General features: G+C 35.4%; 1 protein-coding gene across 5 annotated transcripts in view; it reads right to left on the reverse strand.

The window, feature by feature from the left end:
* Window positions 1–24,474, reverse strand: part of DROSHA (drosha ribonuclease III) — a 97,195-nt gene that overhangs the window by 54,902 nt on the left and 17,819 nt on the right. For all 5 annotated transcript variants that reach the window (XR_012471664.1, XM_074201718.1, XM_074201716.1 and 2 more), the window contains 7 exons: window positions 22,770–22,911; window positions 16,318–16,472; window positions 10,244–10,324; window positions 9,000–9,086; window positions 4,346–4,432; window positions 1,493–1,564; window positions 567–648 (listed from right to left, as the gene is read on the reverse strand). Coding sequence is in view for 4 of the 5 variants with exons in the window: in XM_074201718.1 (XP_074057819.1) it covers window positions 567–648; window positions 1,493–1,564; window positions 4,346–4,432; window positions 9,000–9,086; window positions 10,244–10,324; window positions 16,318–16,472; window positions 22,770–22,911 (706 nt within the window). In the remaining variant the exon portion in view is untranslated. The remainder of the gene's footprint in view (window positions 1–566; window positions 649–1,492; window positions 1,565–4,345; window positions 4,433–8,999; window positions 9,087–10,243; window positions 10,325–16,317; window positions 16,473–22,769; window positions 22,912–24,474) is intronic.

Genomic DNA, 24,474 nt, shown 5'->3' on the forward strand with positions numbered 1-24,474 from the left:
TTTTATTAATTCAAAATAAAACTCACAGGACTATGATTAATGAAATTTAAGTAGCCACTCTACAATAATCTTCATTTATATAGGTGAAACTAATTCCTTTTAGGTACTTAAAACAACAGAAGCATTTTTCTCAACTTCCATTTTTTTACATGCAAATTTGACTTTGAAATCTGTAGACTCTTAACTTTTATTTAAAATAACAAGTATTATTTTCATTATATCCATAGTATGAATTCCTTGGCAGGTAGCTAGGTGGCTCAGTGGATAAAGTTCAAGAAGACCTACTTCCAAGTCCAGTCTTCTTGTCTGTGATCCTAGGCAAGTCAATTTTTTTATGTATCAGTTTCCTCAAAATAAAGGAAATAGTACCCTCTACCCTCCTCAAGGGCTTCTGAAAGGATCAAATGATGTTACATATATAAAGCACTTGACAAACCTTGAAGTGCTAAAAGATGATACCACTGCTAACTATTATCATTATAACTTTATATAAATTTTAAATTTCCCCCAGAACTGTGATCTACAAAAGAGGTATATACTAGTTGTCCTCTGCTTAAGTACTATACCTGTAAGATTCCAATCATAGAGCTCCAAAATGTCTCTGAACAGGTACAAGGAAAAGAGCTCAAGGCCTTTCACACAAAAATTCTGAAAGATAGCAACTATTTTAGTGTTGAATTCAATAGACCACAAAGACTTATAGATCACAAAAATTTACTATAGGGTGACCATGATTATAGGTTCTTAGAAACTGCCAGCAGCTTAGGTCATAGCAGGGCCCAGCAAACTGAAAGAATTGGGATTTTGGGTCTGGTAACAAATTGTATGTTTAGAGGTTCATAAAAATGATAAATTTTGGTTAATTACAACATTGTAAAACCATCAGTCATCTTAAAATGGCTACAGCCAGCATTACAAATATTTTAATTACTAAAGTAATGTTTGTTATTTCAAAATAATGTAAAAACTATGGAAATCAAATAAATGAGTAGCTCAACATTTACGCATCTCTTTCTGATATAAGTCTTAGCACAGTTAGAAGCTTTAATAGTTTAAGTGCTGCTGGTGAATAGCAACAATGAAAGACAGGGAAAAAGGTAAGTACAACATAGCAAGAAAAGGAAAATGAAGCACTGATAATGTTTATGAAAATGTTCTTTTCTTAGCCATGCAATGAAGGTTCACTTTTCTAATTTATTGAGATGAGAACTGAATCTACTGCTTATATGAACTGAATTAGAAAAAGACTTAAAATTTTTGTTAGCTGATTAGAACATGAAGAACAATTTGTTCAAAATGATGAAAGGGGGTTTATCAATGGCCCACATTTTACCAGTTTCAACTGTCTTTGTCCAAAACATAATGTTTACCAGGCTATATATGTAATAAGAGTTGCAATACAGAACATTTCAATGCTTGGAAAAAAAAAAAGAAATTCTGAAAGAAAAAGAAATATTCCCATAGTGATCTCTTAAATAGTTATCTTCCTTACCTCAGGCATCATCTCTTCAATGAAATGAATTGTGTAATCTATGTTAAATCTAATTACTTTACATAGGGGAATCTGTAATAACAATAAGAGAAGTTAAGAAGTGTTTCCTACCTAATTTAAAGAGTAATAAACATGTATGAAGTAAAATCTTTAATTATATCAATGACCACTTGGAGGTATATATTACAAAGCACTATTATCAGAAACACAAAATAACAAATTTCCTATGTTTCCCATCATCACCCACTGACCACTCCCAGTATTTTTCTTATAGAATCCATAAAATCAAAGTGAAGATGGTACTTTTGTCCAATGTACTAAACTGCCTATACAAATTAAAAAAAAAAACCCGTGAAGCTTAACTTCAACCTCAAAGAAAATGGGTTGAGTTTTGATCTGTTCCAACAAAAAACTGTCATCTCAACTAGATTTAGTAGGGAATTTGAGGAAAGAGGTCATCTTAAGAAATTATGTCACTACTGTTATTACTGTGACACTTGACTAGACACTAAATGATCCTTTAGGAGAAAATCCAATCCTACACCTTTAGAATTCTTATAGTTGATAATTCATCTCATACTTTCTACAACTATGAAGCTCATGATGGCAAAATAGTCTGCTAGTGCCATCTCCTGGAAAAAAAAAAATCTTGTTCAAGGAAAGTAAGTCACTGCTTCCCATTTAAAAAAAAGGTAATGCTAAATATAATTTTATGGGGCAGCTAAGTGGAACAATGAATAGAGCATTTGCCCTGGAGTCAGGAGGACCTGAATTCAAATGTGGCCTCAGACACTCAATAATTACCTAGTTGTGTGGCCTTAGGCAAGTCACTTAATCCCATTGCCTTGCAAAAATAAAAAATAAAAAAAAGAATTTTCATCTTTTTTTTTCTTTCAGTGATCTGTACAAGATATATCACAATTAGAGGTCATGGCCATTTTCAAGTTCCACCTCCCCATTCTTCTCATTTCACTTACATGATCATCTGCTGACAAATGTATAAACTTTTTATTATATTAAAATGGAAATCATTATTTGTGATTCCTTTGATTTTTTGCTCCTAATAATTTCTTTTAATATCTGAATAGTTACCATTGTATTATATATTATATTTTATCAAAGGATACATGCATCATGTTCCTTAACTATTTCAACTTTGAAATTCTCTAGGAGTCTTAAAAGACAGGGGGTAGACTGCTTACTTTAGATTATTTTATACTGGCCCATTAGGTAAATATTTTATACCAGGTTCAAGAAGTGGCTATTAGTAAACATTAGTTCAGGAAAGAGATCCATTAGCCATTTTGTGAATAAAGAATACTATGAATTAAAAATCCTAAAGTCTCATTCTATATTAATTTAACTTGCTCTCAAAAACATAAAATTAAAAAAGATACCTGTGGGGCATAAATCCTACATTACAACATATACTCTTAGATTAAAATTATAACAAATTCAAAAGTACTTCTGGTTACGAAAAGGTCTTCATCTCTATACTGGGTACAAGAAGTGAGAGAATTAAGTCTTAACTCTGTTCTAATCAAAACCTCATTTTAATCAAGACAAAAACTTGAATCTTAATTCACTTAATTATCCTATTTTCTATTAAATCTGCATTTGTCTAGCAAAGGCTTTCGAAAAGGAAATCTACACTAAAGATTGACCTTGATGTATTAAAAAGTATTTTTCAACTCTCAGATCTACAATACTGTTTAGCAAAGATTGCTTATCTGTACCAGATGGCTACTAAAATAATCCATTATGATCTTTGATTTTTTTAGCAGATGATTCAAAATTTCTTTTCATTATTTAGAAAGTTCAATAATTTCTTCAACACATGATAACCTTAAATATGTCTACAAAGCTAATAATACCATATTGACTTTTATATTTATAAAGCATACAACTTCTCAGTGGATACTTTGGACCAAAAATGTGACTGTAAAATAAGATAAGTATCTTTGTCAAGCAATAGCTTCATAATTACCATGAGTGCTGAAGAATGCAGAAAGAGGCAACTGAAGGCTAGCAAAGGGTGTCGGAAAGAAAGAGGAAAGTAGAGGCAGAGAATTTCCCATTAATTCCTAATTCATTTTGTTTAAGAACAGTTTCACACTATACTGGGGCACTATGTACAACAGGTCCTTTGTGTGCCCAATAGAAGGTAGTTCAAAATTCACAAATCAAGCAAGAATTCCATTTGGCAGTGAATTTTGAGTCAAAGCATGTGATAGATGGTGAAACTGGTATATTCTATTTTCTTTTCTAAAACACACAAGCAGATTTTTGTTATTATCATGTTAAAGGTCAGCTGAAAATACAGAATAAATTATTCAACTGGTTAATAAGCTAGTTACATTTCCACAACACGGTGTTCCTTCCACTGAAATTCAAAAATTCATTTTGAACTTAGAACTAAACATGATTTTAGAAATAATGGGAAAAAAGTACCTGATTCTGTAACTCAGAAAAAAACTTCTCAAATACAGAACTTAGGACACAAGAATAATCTAGTTTTGCTAAAATTAACTCAGGCCTGAGATGTTCTGGAGGGTTTCATTTTCTTTTGCACTGTTCAAAGATAGGGTCTCATTCTTTCCTAAAAACTGTCATAAATTTCTTTAAAAGCAAACTCAAAATAGTTTTAACATGTTGATCCATGTTACCATCCCTTTTCAATCTTTTACATCTTAAAAATATGTGTAGATATATGAATTCATAGAACTCAAACCTAGACCTCATTAGAACTAATGTCGCCTTCTGATAACACTGAAAAAGCAAATGATAATCTGAGGTTCATTTAGGAACATTATGTAATATTAAAGAATCCTAAGAAAATGAGTATGTACTTACATTGGTCAGAGGAGCATGTGCAAACATAGAAAATCCTTCAAAAATATATTCATGGTCATCATATTCTATAACAGTTGGTCTATCAGTCTAAGAAGCAATAATATTAAAAATAATCATCATATATTGGCTATGAAAAAATTTCTAGCATACATTGTTCTATAATTTATTCTCAATGAAAATTCAAGATTACTGAAAGTAAAATGAACTGAATAAATATTGACTAAGCAGTCACCTCACACCTATCAGATTGGCAGAAAAAGAAAATGATAATTGTTGGAAGGCACAAGGAAAAACTGGGACACTAATGCCCTGGTAGTGTTGTGAAGTGATACAACCACTATGCAAAACAATTTGGTACTATGTCCAAAGGGCTACAAAACAGTGTATATTTTTTGATCCAGCAATACCAACACTAGGTCTGTATCCCAAGGAGATCATAAAGGGGGGGAAAGACCATATCAACAAAAATATTTATAGTAGTTCTTTTTGTGATGGCAAAGAATTGGAAACTGAGGGAATGCCCATAAATGAAAAATGGCTGAATAAATTTCAGATTCTAATTTCAGAAAAACCTGGAAGCATTTATGATCTGACGATGAGTGAAGTGAGGAGAACCAGATGAACATTGTTCACAGTAACAATACTGTGTGATGATCAACTATGATAGAGTTAACTCTTCTCAGCAATAGTTATCAAAAATAATTCTAGAAGACTTGAGATGGAAAATGCTATCCACACAGAGAAAAAAATGTTATCTAAGTGCAGATCAAAGCCTACTGTTTTCACTTTTAAAAATTTTGTTTCTTGTTGTGCTTCCCTTTTGTTCTAATTCTTCTTTTACAACATGACTAATAAGAAAATTTGGTTAACATGATTTATACAAGCATAACCCATTTCAGATTTCTTGCTGTCTTGGGGATGGGGAATAAGAAAGTAGAGAGAAAAATTTGGAACTCAAAAAAAATCTTACAAAAATGAATATTTAAAACAATTTTTACATGTGGTTGGAAAAAATAAGATATTATTAAAAGTGAAAAAAAGGGGAAAGGGTGATTCCTCAGAGTTATTTTAGCTTGCAGATCTCTATCAATGGTAACTTAGAGATTTTGATATATGGCTACAGGTAACTTTAATTTCTTCATCTGAGACTTATTTTCTTTTGGGGAATGACTTGTAAGCTTAAAAATTTGACTCAGTTTTCTTTATATTTTGGAAATGGGAGCTTTATCAAAATACTGGGTATAAAAGCTTTCCAATTTAATGGAATCAAAATCAAACATTTTGCAGCTCATAAACATTCTCTATCTCTTGCTTGGTCTTAAATTCTTCCATAAATCTCATGGGTAAACTATTCCTCCTTCGCCTAACTGGTTTATGGTATCAGCCATTATGTCTTAATTATGCTAAATTATGTGCTCATTTTGACATCCTGAGATATTGGTTTTTTTATCCTTTTGAATTGTTTCTTCTTTCACAGCTGTGACAAATTTGGAAATGTTTTACATCAGAAGAAGAGAAAGGAAATGGATTAAAGACACTTCAAGAGAGGTTTTGTTGGAGGATGAGTAGAGACACATCCAGAAGACAAGGAGATATCAATATTGATGAGGGTGAAAAATATGTCTATGTCCTTGACAAATCTTGTGCTCACATGCTTCTCTCCTTTCCCCATGTCCATGGACAAATTATGTAAAAATCTGAACTGTGAATCCACAAATTATCTGGTTTAAAGTCTAAGGAAAAACTTTAAGAGTTTATAGATATGGAAATGGAACACTTGTGACTGACTGAAAAAATCAAATTAAATTCAGATGATTGGCAATGAATAAACTGAGGATCTGGGAAGTAAGAGTGTTTGAGGCAGTACCAATATTTATGTTTCAGTCCTCAAGGAAGAGAACTACATTAGGGGTGAAAAGACTAAACCAGCACTTGAAATGGTTGAGGAAGAAAAGTGTTCTAGAGGTTAGTAAGTAACTAGGTTATTAATTTCTTGAATGAGTAATAAATATGAATTGAATGAACTTCAAAGAAGGAAAGATTACTGACTAATGATGGCAGAAAAATCTAGGAATGCCAATAGGGAGCAAGAATTCCAAATCTCCCATCTAGAACAATGGATGGCTAGATCATCAGAAGGGAGTCAGACCTCACTAAGTCCAAGAAGATGGAAGGAGTAGGAATGGAAAAGGTTTCAGATGGAAGCAAGTTACTTAACTAAATGGAGCAGTAATTAAGGGAGCACAAGGTATAGGTCCAGAAGAGCACAATAGAGAAGGTTTAGGAAAGGGGATCCGATTGAGGGCAATAGGAGTAAAGGAAATTATCAATGGGGGATAGGGAATGGAATATGTACAATACAGTTAGGAATTCAGAATCACTGCAATGAGGAGAGAATGATATGTATGAGAGTATGTTAAGTATCCATCATGGATAAGAAATTGTGCCACACTCTAAAAGGGGTGAGGGGAAAGGTGTATAAGAAACACTGGTGACTAAGCATGATACAATATAAAGTGTGATAACACAAGGTAAATTATATTAAAAAAAAAAAGATTGGGGGTGGCTAGGTGGTTAGTGGATCGAGCACTGGCCCTGGAGTCAGGAGTACCTGAGTTCAAATCCGGCCTCAGACACTTAATAATTACCTAGTTATATGGTCTTAGGCAAGCCACGTAACCTCCATTGCCTTGCAAAAAAAAAAAAAAAAAGATCCTTACAGCTACGAAGCAGGAATGTTAGGGTTTCTGTGTGTAGTTGGGAGTCAAGAGTCCTGGATTCAAATTCCATTAGGTACATGACTGTAGTTATCACTCAACTTTTGAGAGTCTATCTTGTAATTTGGAAAACGTTAATGCAAAGAATTCTGGTCAGGTTACCTGAATGAAGGTAGAAAGATCAGTTCCCTTTTCCCACTCCAGAAAAAAAAAACCAAAACCAAAATTCAACAGGTAAATAATGATCAAGAAATACAATAGTCATGTTCAGTTGTTTTTCAGTCATGTTTGATTCTTCACGACCCAACTTGGGATTTTTCATGGCAAAGTTACTGAAGTGGCTTGCCATTATCTTCTCCTGTTCATTGTATAAATTTTATAAAGGAACTGAGCCAAACAGGATTAAGTGACTTTCCCAGGGTCACACAGGAAGTGGTTGAGGCTGGACTTGCACTCAATAAGATTAATCTTCCTAACTCTAGGCCTTGGACTCTATCCACTGTGCCCACAAAGCTGCCAAGAAATTCAATAAGAAACTGTAATAAGTTTTGCCTTTTATTACAATATGGCATTAGAAAAGTTAGTCAGAAATCTTTGAGCAGCAATAGGAAGAGGCACCACCAACTAAGCTAGTATCAATGCAAACAAAATTGGTTGCCCCAATTCTGACCAAAAGCAGGTCCAGCCTGCAGAGTTGTGTCTCTGATACAGATGGAGATATATAGCAGTTAACTGGAAATGTGAGGATTAAACTCAAGGAAGGGGAGAGGGAGGGCTGTAGGTGATAGAAGAGAGAGAGAAGATCATAGGAGAGGGTAGTCAAATACAATACTCTTAAGAAGACAGAGAATGGAATAAATGGGGGTGAGGGACTAATAGGGTTGAGGGAAATACAACTAGAAAAAGGAACTGTGGGGGAAAAATGTTGAAGCAATTTCTCTGATGGACTTATGATAAAGAATGTCATTCATTCCAGAGACAAAACTGATGGTATCTGAATAAAGACTGAAGCATAGTTATTTTTTCCTCCATTTATTTGTCTTGAGGTTCTCTTTCTTTCTGTGTGTGGGGTTATGTTTACCTTTACAACATGACTACTGTAGTAATGTTTTTCATGGCAACACATTTTTAACCTATACCAAGTAACTTACTTTCTCAATGAAGGGAGGAAGGGAAAGAATTTGGAATTCAAGGTATTGGAAGTAAATGTTGAAACTTGCTTTTTCATATAACTGGGGGAAAAAATTTAAAAAGAAAAAGAAAAAAAAGAAAAAAAGGAAATAAGCTGTTCCTAGATCTCATTACATATATATATTTTAGTTTTGCAAGGCAATGGGGTTAAGTGGCTTGCCCAAGGCCACAACAGCTAGATAATTATTAAGTGACTGAGGCCGGATTTGAACTCAGGTACTCCTAACTCCAGGGCCGGTGCTCTATCCACTGCACCACCTAGCCGCCCCAATCTCATTACATTTTGACTCATATTAAAGACAACTAATTACTCAGGTTAATAATAACTATGACACAGGTGCACAGACTGTTAGTCTTAAAGTCAGGAAGACCCTGAGTTCAAATCTGGCCTCAGACACATGCTAACTGTATGATCCTGGGCAAGATACATAATCCAAAATAGATCCTTCCCCTTCCATGCCCCCAAAGAAATATGAATTTCTGAGTTGTGGTCAAAATGCAATAGGTCTTCTCTCAATGTGAATAAATTATGCACAGTAAACCAACTTCCAAAACAGGCACCCTATATGTATTATATACCCATACCCACATATATAGATATAGACACATCATTAAGATGACCTTAGTTGCTGAGATTATAAGGAACAAATTAAAAGGAGATTTGAGAGATAGAGCCTTTTCTAAGGATTCCATAAGTGGATGCTACAATAGATTATCAAATGGCTAGTATTTGTTTAAGTACTTACTAAAAAGTTTGTAGGAGGTGAAACCGTAATTCGATAGTGGTAGAGTCTGCCAGCATTGTTGGTCATAGGACGACAGGGTTTGATAGGCTTAAAAGGAAAAAAAAAAAGGATTTTATATAAGAACAAGAACCAACTTCTAAGGGGAGAGAGGGTGATGAATGTGTGTGTGTGTGTGTGTGTTTATTTTTCCCTTAAATAAAATTAAAGAAAATTATGATATGTCTAAATAGCTGATAACCTTAGAAAACTGACTTACCCTCTCTGAAACTCATACCCCACCCAATACATACACACAGTGCAACTAAGAAGAAATATAAAGCAACTGAGAGTAAATACAAAACAAAATTATGGAGAAAAGAAAACCATTAATCACCTTGTGTATAGTCAACAAGAATGATAAATTAATTTTCCAGAAAGTCTTCAAGAATCCTCTTTATATACTGAACTCTACTTATTTTTAGAAATTAATGACTGATTTGCCAGCTCACTTTTTAGTGACAGAGATAGAAACTAAAGAGTAGCCACCAATTGAAGAAATTGATACACTATTAAAAAACTATAAAAGGGATGATATGCATGAGCTATAGCAGAGTAAAGTGAGAAGAACCAAGAGAATGATTTTTTTTCAATAAAAACACTGTAAAAACTCAAAGACTAAAGAATTTTGATCAAAGTAGTCACGTTCCATGATTCCAGTGGACCGATGATCAAGCATTTCCCCACCTCTTGACTTGAGAGGTAATAGACTCAGGGGGCAGAATGATATTGATATTTTTGGACATACTCAATGGTTTTTACTCTATATATGTATTATAAGGTTGTTGTCTTTTTTTTTCATTAAGGAGAAGCATAGATAGGAGATTTTTGTTAACTAAAAAACAATAAATCAAAAAGGGAAGAAATTAATACCTCTAAACCATATCTAAGGTTTTTTATTTCCCATGCACCTTAATTATAAAGGAAATTTGTTTAAGATAATTCTGACACGAAGTTAAAAGAGTTGAATAGTGAAGTAATAAAACATCTATTTAAATTTCCCAAAGTACTCATCTTCAAAGTCAGTTATTTTGAGGGAGATTCTACACCGTTTCCTTTGAATCTGTCAGTTGTCAAAGAAATTTCTTGAAAAATGAGTATTTTTTTTTTAATACACATACAGCTTTGGTAAAGAGGGAAAGTATTGGCATCTGCCTGCCCACCCCACTGGCCAGGCACTTCAATGTCTAATGTTCCAAAACAGTTACCTCTTCACCAGGGTAGATGCTGTGCCGGATTCCTGTCCGTCGTGCTTTTGCACTGCATTTACAGAGAGGGCCATCATTCATCTGTCCGAGAAAGAAGGAAATTTCATTATTCTATGAAAGGAAAAAAAATATGAAAGATGATGTCTCAAAAATGGTTTCAGCTTTCACGTCATCAGTCCTGAAGCCCCTGAAAGCCTGTCAGGGTCAGAAGATTAAGTGGATATTCTAAAACCATAAAGCTGCAAAGTATCCAGATAAAAGAAAATCAAAAAGCAACATTAGTTCTGAGTGTTATTCAAATAGTCAATAAGAAAATATCAATGTCAGTTTACTTCCATGCCCTCATTTTATTTTAGACTTGTCTATACAGTTCCACAACTACTTATTTTTAGGAAAAATGCTTTTTCCTCAAAGAACTAACGTAATTTTGGAGAAACTAATTTAACTTTAGAAAAACAATTAGAATACCTTCTAGATGACCTGAAGTGAAAAATTTTAATCACTCTTAATCAGAACTAATAATGTTATCTTTGAGAGTCAGAGAAAAATGTATTAGAGGTATTAAACTTATGTTATACTCCTCAATTTTATTTGACACTCAGTTTAACAAGGAGCAAGGTCATTTTTACAATAAACGTTTCTAAGATATTCACTACATGAAAGAAACAATGCTACGACATATATCTTTTCCTTTGAGATGAGTATAATTTGGTTAGACAGGCAAAACAAATATGGGAGAAATTAATCATTTATTTTGTTCAATCATGATTATTTTCCAAATAAAAGCTAAAGAGGTAAAGGTATGGGCATGGCCTCTTCCAGTACTAAATGCATGATCTTACAACCCAGACTTTATAAGAATTCTTTCTTTAGTGTCCTTAAGTGATTATCTAGTTTCTGCTTTCAGGTATGTCACTGATAAAATGCTAAATAAGGACAAGGCAATAGAGGAAGAAATGTACTAATTCCCAGTGTTGCCTCTTGTTTCATTTTTAAATACCAGACCTAAATGGTAGGAACTAAATCTCAATCTTTCTTATTTCTACCTATTGTTCCTAATTTTGCTTTTTTCTTTCCAACTCAAAATCCATATCAAAATGATCCTGAGTCTAATTCCTCTTTAATATATGAAAATATAAAATACCTTCCTACCCACTAAGGAAGGCTTCTTTTTTAGAGACTAAACATACCCAGTTCCTTTTAACTATCCTCCTATTTAGTTCAATTATTGTTTTTGGTTATGTCTTTGTGACCCCATTTGAGTTTCCTTGGTAAAGATATTGGAGTGGCTTTCCATTTCCTTCTCTAGCTCATTTGACAGATGAGGAACCTGAAGCACAGAGTTAGTGATTAGCCCTAGATACAAGTAGTAAGTACCTGAGGTCAAATTGAATTGAGGAAGATCAATCTTCCTGACATCAGGCCTACACTGCATCCAACACACCACTCAGCTACTCCACCCATCTAGAATATGTTCAATACAAAGTCTTTCTAATTTTTTTATATCCTTTTCACCTTTTCTTGGATATGCTTATATCCACAACATAGTTCTTAAGCCAGAATGTGATGAAGGCAGAGTACAATGGAATGATAGCTGTCCTATTTCTGAACAATATTTCTCTTAATATAAACTAGAAGTCTATCACATAGCAGTGCTAACTTATGGTAGATTTACAATCCATTAACAATCTCAAATGCTATTCATAGCTATATCACTATATCTCATAAAATTATAAAATTGTAGCACTTTACACTCATTCCTTTTAGCATGACCTCTTACTTTATATGACCCACATCTATAATCTGTAGAGAGAAATCCTCCTGTACCAGACACTGCTGTCCAAAGTACTTACCATTCCACCAGACCTGATGGCATTTGCAACTTTCTCTGCTTTCAGAGATCAGATCACTGGATCAGAATGTTAACAAGGGAGATGTAGGATGCTCTACTCAGGATGTCTTCGAAGTTGACTGTAAGTTCAACCTTTCAACAGCCTCTTTTGGAGTGCTATAACTGAACTAGTACCAAACCTAACTAATCATAATTTACTTAGCACATACTTCTACATCTTGTCCACAAAGAAAGTCTGATTTTACCTGACTTGGTAAAACTTAATATACTCTATTCCCTTTTAAACAGATTCCTCTTATACATGAATCTCTATTATTAGGAAAACTGTTAGTATAATTTATTATATCAACAACAAACCTATCAGAAATTATATAATTATATCAATAGATGCTGAAAAAGCTTTTGACAAAATACAGCACCCATTCCTACTAAAAACACTAGAAAGTGTAGGAATAAACAGACTGTTCCTTAGAAAAATAAGCAGTTATCTATGTGAAACCATAAACAAGCATTATATTCAATGGGGAGAAGCTAGAGGCATTTACAATAAGATAAGAGGTGAAACAAGGATGTCCATTATCATCACTACTATTAAATATCACATTAGAAATGTTAGCTTCAGCAATAAGAAAAGAAAAAAAGAAACTGAAGGAATGAGAATTGGGAAGGGACAAAATTCTCACTCTTTGCAGATGACGTGATGGTATACCTAGAAAATCCCAAGAAATCATCCAAAAAACTACTGGAACAATTAGAAACTTTAGCAAAGTTGCAGGATATAAAATAAACCCTCATAAACCCTCAACTTTTCTATATATGACTAGCAAGATACAGCAGGAAGGGCTAGAAAGAGAAACCCCATTCAAAGTCACCTCAGACAATATAAAATACCTGGTAGTCAATTTGCCAAGGCAAACTCAGAAACTTTTTTGAAAATAATTACAAAACACTTCTTACACAAATTAAATTAGATTCAAATGATGGGCAAACATCAACTACTCGTGGATAGGTTGAGCTAATACAATAAAAATGACAATTCTATCAAATATCTATCTGTTTAGTGTTCTATCAATCAAAATTCCAAAAAATTACTTTAAGGAGCTATAAAATGTTGTAAGTAAATTCATATGGAGAAATAAAAAGTCAACAATTTCCAGGGATTCAATGAAAAAAAGTGCAAAAGAAGGAGCTTTATCCCTACCAGATCTAAAATTACATTATAAAGCATCAGTCATCAAAACTGTCTGGTATTAGCTAAGAAATAGATTTGTGGAAACGATGATAGTAATCTGCTGTTTAATAAACCCAAAGAGTCCAGCTATTGGGATAAAAACTCTCTCTTTGATAAAAACTGCTGGGGAAATTGGAAGTCAGTAAGGAAGAAACTTAAGATTAGATCAACACCTCACACCCTATACCAAGATAAGATCAAAATGGATACAGGATTTAGACATAAAAAACAATATAATAGGCAAATTTGAAGATCAAGGAGTATTTACCTGTCAGATCTATGGAAAGGGAAGCAGTTTATGAATAAGGAAGAAATGGAGAACATCACTAAAAACAAACTAGATGATTTTGATTACATTAAACGGCTTTTGTACAGACAAAACCACTGTAACCAAGATCAAAAGAAATGTAGTAAACTGGGAAAGAATCGTTACAACTAGTATTTCTGACAAAGGACTCATTTCTAAAATATAAACAGAACTGAGTCAAAAAATTTTTTTAGGTTTTTGCAAAGCAATGGGGTTAAGTGGCTTGTCCAAGGCCACACAGCTAGGTAATTATTTTATGTCTGAGACCGGATTTGAACTCAGGTATTGCATCCAAAGGGCTACAAAAATGCACACCCTTTGATCCAGCAATACCACTACTGGGTCTATATCCTGAAGAGATGATGAAAAAGGGTAAAAATATCACTTGTACAAAAATATTCATAGCAGCCCTGTTTGTGGTGGCAAAGAATTGGAAATCAAGTAAATGTCCTTCAATTGGGGAATGGCTTAGCTAACTATGGTATATGTATGTCATAGAATACTCTTGTTCTATTAGAAACCAGGAGGGATGGGAATTCAGGGAAGCCTGGAAGGATTTGCAAGAACTGATGCTGAGCAAGATGAGCAGAACCAGAAAAACACTGTACACCCAGCAACATGGGGGTGATGATCAATCTTGATGGACTTGCTCATTCCATCAGTGCAACAGTAAGGCACAATTTGGGACTGTCTGAGATGAAAAATACCATCTGTATCCACAGAAAGAACTGTGGAGTTTGAACAAAGACCAAGGACTATTACTTTTAATATAGAAAAAAAAAACTGATATCTTATTGTCTGATCTTGCTATCTCTTACACTTTATGTTTCTTATGATTTATCTCCTATCACATTCAATTTGGATCAATGTATACCATGGAAACAATGTAAAGACTGGCAAATTGCCTTTTGTGGGGGGTGAGAGGAGGGAAGTAAGATTAAGGGAAACACTGTAAAACTGAAAATAAATAAAATCTTTAAAAAAAAGAAAAAAAAAATAAAGACACATTTATGTTTCTCCAGTTCTTGAGTCATTTTCTTAAGGGGCAGCTAGGTGGCCCAGTAGATAGAGCACTGGCCTTGGAATCAGGAGGACAGGAATTAGAATTCAGCCACTGACACTTTACCCTGTTTGCCTCACATTCAGGGCAATCTCCAATTGTCCTGATTCAAATCTGGCAACTGTATCCAGATGGTTCTGGAGGAAAAAGTGAGGTTGGTGACTTAGCATAGCACCTTTTCATTCAAATCCAATTCATGTGTTTGTCATGCCATTACCTCCCTGATGTCTTGGTCTTCTTTGAAAATGAAGGATAAACAAACATTATTATTAGCCATTTTCTCCATTTCAAATTCTTTCAAAGTTCCCTAATCACACTAATAGTCATTGCCAGCTCTTTCCAAATACTACCAAGAAGTTTTTCTGTGCCTAGTTAACATGGTAGATAGTCTACATGCTATCTAACTTTTCACCTAATTTAGGTTTCTGCTATCTGATGAACAGCTTTCTACTGTTCTTACATTCTATGGAAGAGAAAACAAGCAAATTTGATTGCCTTACAGTCATCCTATCATCATATATTAATTACCTTCATTTCATCCACCTCAAGGTCTTCTTTCTTCAATGATTCTTTTGCTCCCAATCTAACTAAAAATCTAACTAAAATTTTTCTTTTTTCTTGACCTTCATCATTAAGCTTGGCTCCTTCTGGACTTCAATGTTCCTAACATAATTCTAATTGTGTTTATACTGAATTACTTGCCATTTTTTGTTTTCTGAATCTTTTAAAAAAATTCTCAGAGGGAAGAATCTTCTGGCAAGGTGAATGAGTAAGAAATTGACTTTTTTGTTCTTTTTGCTTCCTTTCATCAATTCAAAATAATAAATATGTCAAATAAAATTAAAGAACAACAAAATGCAGTGAAATGGGAAAAAAAATTTCAGAAGGAAATTCCCAGATTAAAAAAAAAAGTAAAGACATTAAGTAAATAAGTGAAGGAAAAAACCTTCAAATGCCAAGAAATATTAAGCAAAAAGTATAAAAAGAAATCTCTAGATGATAGTTCAATAATAACCATAACCAGATTAGAAGAAAAAAGAATAAGCCAGTAGAAGTTCAACTATAGTGGTTTTATGTGTACAGCTAAGTACAATCCTACTCCCCAAAACAAAATGAAACAAAAAGACTGAATACCAGATTTTGGGAAATCACAAAAAATTACACTAAATAATTGACATTAGAGAGCTAAGCACAGATTCCTACAATCAAAGCTACAGAAAACATTTCTAATTTTATTTTCTCAGAAATGTAGCTGCCAAGTTCAAAAGAAAATATTATAAGCAACCTGAAGTTATTTATAAGGTCAAAATATCTTTAGGGACAATCTAATGTGTTATAATAAACCACAGCTCAGAATTTAAGAGAGTTGGTCAAAGATGACTCAGAAAATCTCAACTCTGCAATGTTTGGCTATGAGTCAAACTTTGAAACCAACCCCCACCCCAAACAAACAGAAAAAAAGATCTAAACAACAACATAAGGCATGCAAGAAATGGAATTCTGTCAGCACTGCTGAGCACACCTCTCTTCTAAGTATGGCAGTCAGAAATGTACAGATGAGAACAGTCACCAATAACCCCAAATCCCTTTGGAACAATTGTTTAAAAAAAAAAATCATACAAACCTGTCCTGGGTCATTATACCAGAGTTCTTCATGAAGCCGATCAGGGTGAGCTTTTTTGCGTTTTATTTCAGCAATTACATCAAAAACATCAGAGTCCGAGCTGCTGGAACAACTGCTATCATCAACAGAATCACAGTCAGATTCACTGGAGCTGTCTAATATAACAATGGGGGGGGGGGGGGGGGAAGGAGTGGGGATGCACCACAAGGATGGTGAGGGGCAAAGGTGACCAGATAAGGGGAAAGAAAAAAATTTTTTTTTAATGTGAGAGTGTTCCAAGTGACTAAAACATGTAAACTTCAGGAATTTAATCAAAACTAGATTTTAAAGTAACATTTAATAAAATTACTAAATTCCCACTGTGTGTGTACACACACACACACACACACACACACACACAGCTATATATTAGGTACTGTGATAGCTAATACTCAATCTTACTTCTCTCCAATTCATACTCTTGTGAAACCTGTAGTCTAATTGTAGGAAAAGAATTATATGTATCAAGAGTAAGGAATATTATGAGATAACAAAAACCTAACTGACACAGCCTACTCATTTGGTATAAAAATATGACAAAGATACGGTGGCTAGGTGGTGCAGTGGATAGGGCACCGGCCCTGGAGTCAGGAGTACCTGAGTTCAAATCCAGCCTCAGACACTTAATAAATACCTAGCTGTATGGCCTTGGGTAAGCCACTTAACCCCATTGCCTTGCATAAACCAAAAAAAAAAAAAAAAAAAAAAGGCGAAGAATAGAACCAAAAATAGGGTAGATTTGAATATATCTAACCATTCCAAAAGATTCACTAGCACTAACTGGGGCCTGGTTATAGTCTATGAAAGTAGAATGAGACATACTGTATTACTATATAGAGAACAGCAAAGGGAACAATGGGCACAATTTTGTGCAGGCAGATTTTGCTTTATTTTAAGAGAACTTTCAGTCTAGCAAAACTCTATATGTATTCAATTAAATGCCATGTGGTCATCTTAACAGTAATGTTAGACACAATATTATTATTTACTATTGCTTATTATAAATATAATAATTATCAACCAGTATGTATTTATTAAATGCCTACTCTATCAAAGGCACTTTGCAAAGTATTAACGGATATAAATTTAAAAATGAAATAATTCTCACTCACAAGGAGTTTGCATTGTAACGAAGGAAACAAAAACAATAATATACCCAGCATAAATAGTGAATAACTACAAATATATGCAAAAGAAGGATGGCACTATTAAAAAAGACATTAAAAGCTTACACTCATTAAATATTTCATCTATAATACAAACTTTTTAAAGAATTATAAATATTAAACTGTAATAATCTATGATAATCAGGGGCAGCTAGGTGGTGCAGTGGATAGAGCACTGGCCCTGGAATCAGGAGGATCTGAGTTCAAATCCGGCCTCAAACCCATAATAATTGCCTAACTGTGTGACCTTTGGCAAGTGACTTAACCTCATTGCCTTAAACAAAAAAATTTTTTAAAAATGATCTCTGATAATCTTATGAAACACGAAGTACAGGTATTGTATGCCCTTTTTATATATGAAAAAGCTAAAGTTCAGAGAGTTAAAAAGTTGCAAGCATGAGCAAGATTTATCTTGACTCCAAAATGATCTCTAAGGGCAAAGAGGGAAATTCTTAGTCCTGTAAGTAAATGAAATTAGGATAGTTAATATTCCTCTGACTTTCATTTAAAGAAAAAAAAAGGGAGAAAGCAAGCATCTATATCATAGAATAAATATAGCGTAATTGCTCTGAAAACAAAACCAGAGAGTCTCTAGTAAACAAACCAAGAAAGAGCTAAGAAAGAGCTTCAGGTTTTAAATTCAATGCATGTAAAAAATACATGTTCTCATTTTCTATTCCCTTGAAATCTTGTCTCTAACTTTACCAATCTAAGCAAAACTGTCCTTTTAAAAGTTATCCATGATTTATCAATGAAACATTAAACTGAATGGATTTTCTAAATCTCTATCATCCTTAACTTCTACATGTTTTTTGACAATATTGATGCTCCCCTTCCTCCTAAATAGCTTTACTCCTTGGCTTCAGAAACGCCATTCTTTCCTGTTTCTCAGAACAATCCTTTTCAAGCCTCCTTTGCAAGATCACCCAATTCTTACTCATGAAAGGGGAAAGGTTCCCCCCCCAGGACTCTTACTGAATCTCATTCTGTTACTTTTCTTCACTCTCTCTCTCTTGCTTAGCTATTTTTATCATCTCCCATGGAGTGAAGTCTCTCTAAATAATTAACTTACAAACTATTAATCAAGCCTTTTTCTTTCTTTTTTTTCAATATTTAATATTTATTCTCATTTTGTACAAATACGTTTTTATACGTTAATAAAATGTTCTTGTTTAAGAGTAAACAAAATACCCCCTCCCCCCAAAAATATAGACTCGCTTGGGTGATAGAGAGAAAAAATTAAAATTAATAAAAAAAAATAATAATTGTAGGTATGGCCAGGTGGTGCAATGGATGGAGCACCAGCCCTGGAGCCAGGAGCACCTGAGCCCATATCCGGTCCCATACACCCAACAATCACCCAGCCGTGTGACATGCAAGCCACCCCAACCTCACTGCCCAGCAAAAACCAAAAAAAAAAAAAAAAAAAAAAAAAAAAGACCCAAAATAAAATAAAATAGTAATAATAATAGTAGGGGTGGCTGGGTGGCAGACAGAGCATTGGCCCTTGAGTCAGAAGCATCTGGGTCCAAATCTGGACACAGACACCCAACGATCACCCTGCTATGCGGCCCCAGGAAGGCCACCCAGCTCCACTTGCCCTGCACCCCCCAAAAATAATAATAAAATGTGCTTCAGTCTTTGTTCCAACACCAACAACTCTGTCGCGGGTATATCACATTCTTTATAAGTCCATTGAAAAAGTTACTTGCACCATTGCTGATCGCAACTCCCTCCTTTTGTATTTCTCCACTACCATGTACTATATTTTCTCTCTCCTTTCACTCTGACTCTGCTGTAGGGTAGCTGAGTGGCTCAGCGGACGGATCCCTGGTCCTGGGGCCAAGAGACCCGAGCCCTCCTACCACCCCTTAGGCCCAGCATCCACCTGGCCCGATGGTCCCGGACAGGCCATCCAATCCCAGCCCCTTGTAAGAAGTAAAAAAGAAAATGTGTTATATCTGACCACTCTCCCCCCATGGTCCATCCTCTCTTCCATCACTCACATCCCCCCTTTCCCCCTGTCCACCCCCTTACTCCAGATGCCTATACCACATTGAGTATATATGCTGTATCCTCTCCCGGCCACCTCTAATGAGAGCAAACATTCCCTCATTCCCCCTTGCCTTTCCCCCCTTCCATATCATTGCAATAGCTCATTGTAATAAAGAAAAATCTTATTAAATGAAATATCTTGGCCTATTCCCCCTCTCCTTTTTCTTTTTCCCATTACATTTCCCTTTTTTCTATTGACTCCATTTTTACAACATATTTTATCTTCAAATTCAGCTTTCTCCTGTGCTTCAACTATAAAAGCTTCTTCTACCTGCTCTATTAACTGAGAAGGTTCATATGAGTATTATCAGTAGTATCATTTTTCTATAAAGGAATACATGCAATTCATTCTCATTAAGTCCCTCCTATTTTCCCCTTCTCCTCCAATCTCTATGCTTCACCTGAGTCCTGTATCTGAAGATCAAACCTTCTGTTCAGCTCTGGCCATTCCAAAAGGAACATCTGAAATTACCCTGGTTCACTGAAAGTACATCTTTTTCCCTGGAAGAGGACATTCATTCTTGCTGGGTAGCTGATTCTTGGTTGCAAAGCCCCATGAGCTTTTAATGTAGTTGCTGCTAAGTCCTGTGTGATCCTGACTGCAGCTCCGTGATATTTGAATTGTGTCCTTCTGGCTGCTTGTAATATTTTCTCTTTGACTTGGGAGTTCTGGAACTTGGCTATAATATTCCTAGGGGTTGGTTTTTTGGGATCTCTTTCTCTGGGCGGGGGGGGGGGGGGGAGAGAATCAGTAGATTCTTTCCATTTCTATTTTGCCCTCTGGTTCTAGGATATCAGGAAAATTTTCCTGTAGTAATTCTTTGAAAATGATGTCAAGGTTCTTTTTCTGATCATGACTTTCAGGTATTCCAATAATTTTTAAATTATCTTTCCTAAATCTGTTTTCCATCAGTTGTTTTTTCAATGAGATGTTTCACATTTTCTTATAATTTTTAATTTTTTTGGTTTTTTAGTAATGAGTCCTGATTTCTCGTAAATTCATCAGTCTCCCTGAGTTCTATTCTTTGTCTGAAGGATTTGTTTTCCTCAGAAAGTTTTCTTATCTCTTTTTCCATCTGGTCAATTTTGCTTTTTAAAGCATTCTTCTCCTCAATAACTTTTTGGAACTGTTTTATCCATCTGACCTAAGCTGCATGCTATTTTCTTCAGCATTTTTTTGGATTTCCTTGACTTTTCCTGCATCTCATTTCTTTTCCCAGTTTTTCTTCAAACTCCCTCATTTGATTTTCAAAGTCTTTTTTTGAGCTCTGTCATAGCCTGATCCCAATTTCTGTTTTTCTTGGGAGTCTTTAGATGCAGGAGCTTGTGTTTCCTCATCTTCGGACTGAATATATTGAGCCTTCTTGGGATTACAGATAATGTATTTCTCAATGGTGTTCCTCTTTTTTCTCTGCTTGCTCATTTTTCCAGCCTTGGCTTGATTTTGGGGTGCTTCCTGAGCTTTTGGGACACTCCCATAAGGGTCTCAGTGTGTAAGGCTCTGTCCTCCCTCCTGGTCTGTGAATGACCATATGCGCCCCCCTCTGCCACAGGGCTGAGGTGGGGGGGGGGCCCTGCTGTTCTATTGTGGGGGGGCCCTAGACTGCGATCAGGATCTGAATGTGGTCAGAGTCCCAGAGTCCTGTCCCAGGGGCAGAGGACAGAGCTTGGCAGTCTCTCTCTTCACTCCCCTCCCTCAGCTCAATGGGCTCATGCTCTGGGGGGCTCCTGCTTAAGGGCTCAGCCTACTTATGTTTCCTGGATGTGGAATGCAGTGGGCAGGCTGCTTGCTGTGTGCTGTGTGCCCTGAGGGTTGTGCTTGCTCTGGCAGAGGTTCCCCCCCTTCCCCCAATTTGTGCCTGGTGCTTCCTGAGGCATAGCTCAGGAAACTCCCCTGCTGCTGTGAACTGTGGCTCCCAGAGCCCTGGAACTTGGAACTGCCTAGGGGCGGGGGGGGGGGGGGGGGGGGGGCTGAAGTTCTTTTACTCTGGTGGGCCACCCCTCTAACCTGGGGGAGCAGAGCCTTTCTGATCTTTTCCAGGTTACCTTGAGTAGGAGAACTGCCTCACTGGGTCCCTCTGTGGGTTCTGTCTCTCAAAAATTTGAAGTCTGTCCTTAGTTTCAAAGATTTATGACAAGATCAGCTCTTGTAGCCATCTTGGCTCCGCCCCCCCAAGACCTTATCTTTCACATTAACATTAATCTTCCAACACTCTGCCTATTAGACACTGCTCTCTAGATGTCTGTCAGGCATCTCAAAGTCAATAAATCTAAAATAGAACTTATTAAATCTCCTTCCAAATCTATCCATCTTCCAAATTTCCCAATTTCAGATGAAGCCAGCATCATGCTAACAGGAACAAGGTTCAAACCTCAAAGTCATCCTCCAGTCATTTTTTTCCCCTCAGCCTTCAGTCAATCAGATGCCTACTCTTAATGATTCTAATTCCACAACATTTCTTATGTGCCCCTTCTCCATACTAAAATGCTTATCATCCTTCTTAAGGCCCTGATCATCAGCCATCTGGATTTCTCCAATAAATTCCTAATTGATCTTCCTGCACCCAGTCTCATTTCTTTCCAGTCCTTAAGTCATATAAGGAACTGATTCAGCAACACAAAGCAGATACTATAGGATAATGCCCCTGTTCAAAAATCTTTAGTGGATTCTCATTGCCTTTAGAATACATACTCCCAAACTTGATATTCAAAGTCCTTCACATTTTGATTCCAAAACATTTTTTATCATAAATCCTCCAATTTCCCTTCTTATACTTTTAAGTTCCAGAAAAAATAACTACTAAACTTCACATTCCATCATTCAGTCTCATAGCTTTACAAAAGCTATGAAGTACACTTCTTCCTCATGTCTGCTTCTTAGAACTTTCCTTTAGGGCTGAACAAAGTTCTTTTCTTACCAGAGCAGCTATTAGTGTCTTTTTTATCCTCTCAAATGATCCAGTGTTTTCTCTGCTAGTTTTTAATTTCCCAATATATTGTTAAAAAGAGAAACTATTTTATTCAGGACTTAGTATCCTGCTGCTAGAAAGTACACATTTATGGAATTTGATTTATTACTGTTGTCATTAAAAATAATGCAAATTCTCCCAACTTAAAATTTTCAAGAACTGATATAGTCTGTTCAAAATTTTAGAAAATTTAGAAATTAATGCTCCACAAAGATTTACTTACCTAAATCCTCATCTAATTTGGTCTTGGGTGGCTCCCATGGGGGCCTCACAGCCTTTGCTTTTGCTTGCCTCTTCCCTAATTCTTCTTCAAACTTTTCATACAAATCTCGTAGCCTACTTGTCCCAACAACGGTAGAATCTCCCTGAAAGGAAAACAAATGACAAAAAGTTGGAAGTATAACCAATTAATTTTAGGTAATATGATAGGCCTATTGTTTGATATCCACCCCCCAAAAAAACAGTTTCTAGCCTGTAATTAAAAGACAAAATCTTCTTTCTGACAATTTACTGCTAATAATCCTAGGGTGACAGAAATAGGGAAAAATACTAATCCCGAAAGTTATCTAACAGTGATAATGAGGAAAAAAATGTATCTGTTAAAAAAAGTTGCCAAATTAAGAGGGATAAAGTAACAACTTTGGTCTTATCATCCTTCCATTATCCCTCAGGATTTTAAAAGTTGAAAAATACTGAGAGCATTATAGAAGAATTCACGGAAATGTCAAGAAACAAAAAAGGAGAAAAAAAGTATTTCTTGTTATTTGCCTAGACTCTGAATTCTGGCTTCCATGAGATGTTTTAAAAGTATCACATGAAGTGAGGACTTCAGTTGAATTAGAAGGGAAGAAAAGCACTTAGGACTTTGAAAAAGAGTAGGGATTAAATATGGAAACATTTTGTGAACATTGAGAAGTTGAAAGAAAACAACTTGACCTGAAAAACAAAAGGAGTAAGGATGAAGGACCTGAAGAAAAGAATCTACAATATCATCAATATCTATAATATCAAGGGAAATAATGAAAAGAAAAGGGTTGAAGGGAGAATAGCACTTCTAGTCTTAAAAAAAAAAAACAGTAATAATTGTAGGTATGGCCAGGTGGCACAGTGGATGGAGCACCAGCCCCGGAGCCAGGAGCACTGGGAAGACTTCTTATAGGTGAGATTTTAGATGGGATTTAAGTCAGGAAGGTCAGTCAGATTGGCAGCCTTAAACAAAAACAAGTTTCACAATTCTATAAAATGCTATATAGCAACTAGATTTATTACAAATGACCATGCATGTGGAATCCTAAGGCAGAGCAAAGGGTTCACAATCAATATAGAAGTCTACATACAGTACAACAAAGGAAGGAGGAGAAAACAGAAACCCCCTCCTAAAAGGTGACTAGCACGAGAGGGACAAAGGAGTAGAAAAGATTGGAAAAGGACAAAACCCCTCCCAAAGGGAGATGGCAAAAAAAGGCATTCTTTTCACTTGGGAGCGGTTAAAACAAGAAAGATAGTCTGCTTATCTAAAAGGGTCCCAGCTGCACAAGCAATTTTATAGCACAGTAGAGATTGGCACCTTTCTTGATTCCCAAGGACCCAAAGGGTCTAGCTTAGGGTGCAAATAACAATAATGTCAGCTCCGGGAATCTTATTTCTTAATACATTCCCCTTCATACTCTAGGTCCAATGTTTCTAGAAAAAAATGGCAATTCCAAAAGGCAAAGTTTAGGAAACTTTAATATTACTTAAATGTTGGAGAAAATTACTAGAACTGAGAGACTGAATGTCTTGCTCATCCAAAAGGCAGGATACCACTGTCAATGGACGGAAGATGTGTGAAGGAAAGGAGACCTGGGAGGGGCCTGAGTCATGAAGGGAAATTGAAAACGAAAAGTATTTAGTTGCTCCTTAAAAAAAAATAGGAAGATACTGGAGTT

The sequence above is a fragment of the Macrotis lagotis genome, chromosome X, assembly GCF_037893015.1.
Source record: "Macrotis lagotis isolate mMagLag1 chromosome X, bilby.v1.9.chrom.fasta, whole genome shotgun sequence".
Classification (NCBI taxonomy): Eukaryota; Metazoa; Chordata; class Mammalia; order Peramelemorphia; family Peramelidae; genus Macrotis; species Macrotis lagotis.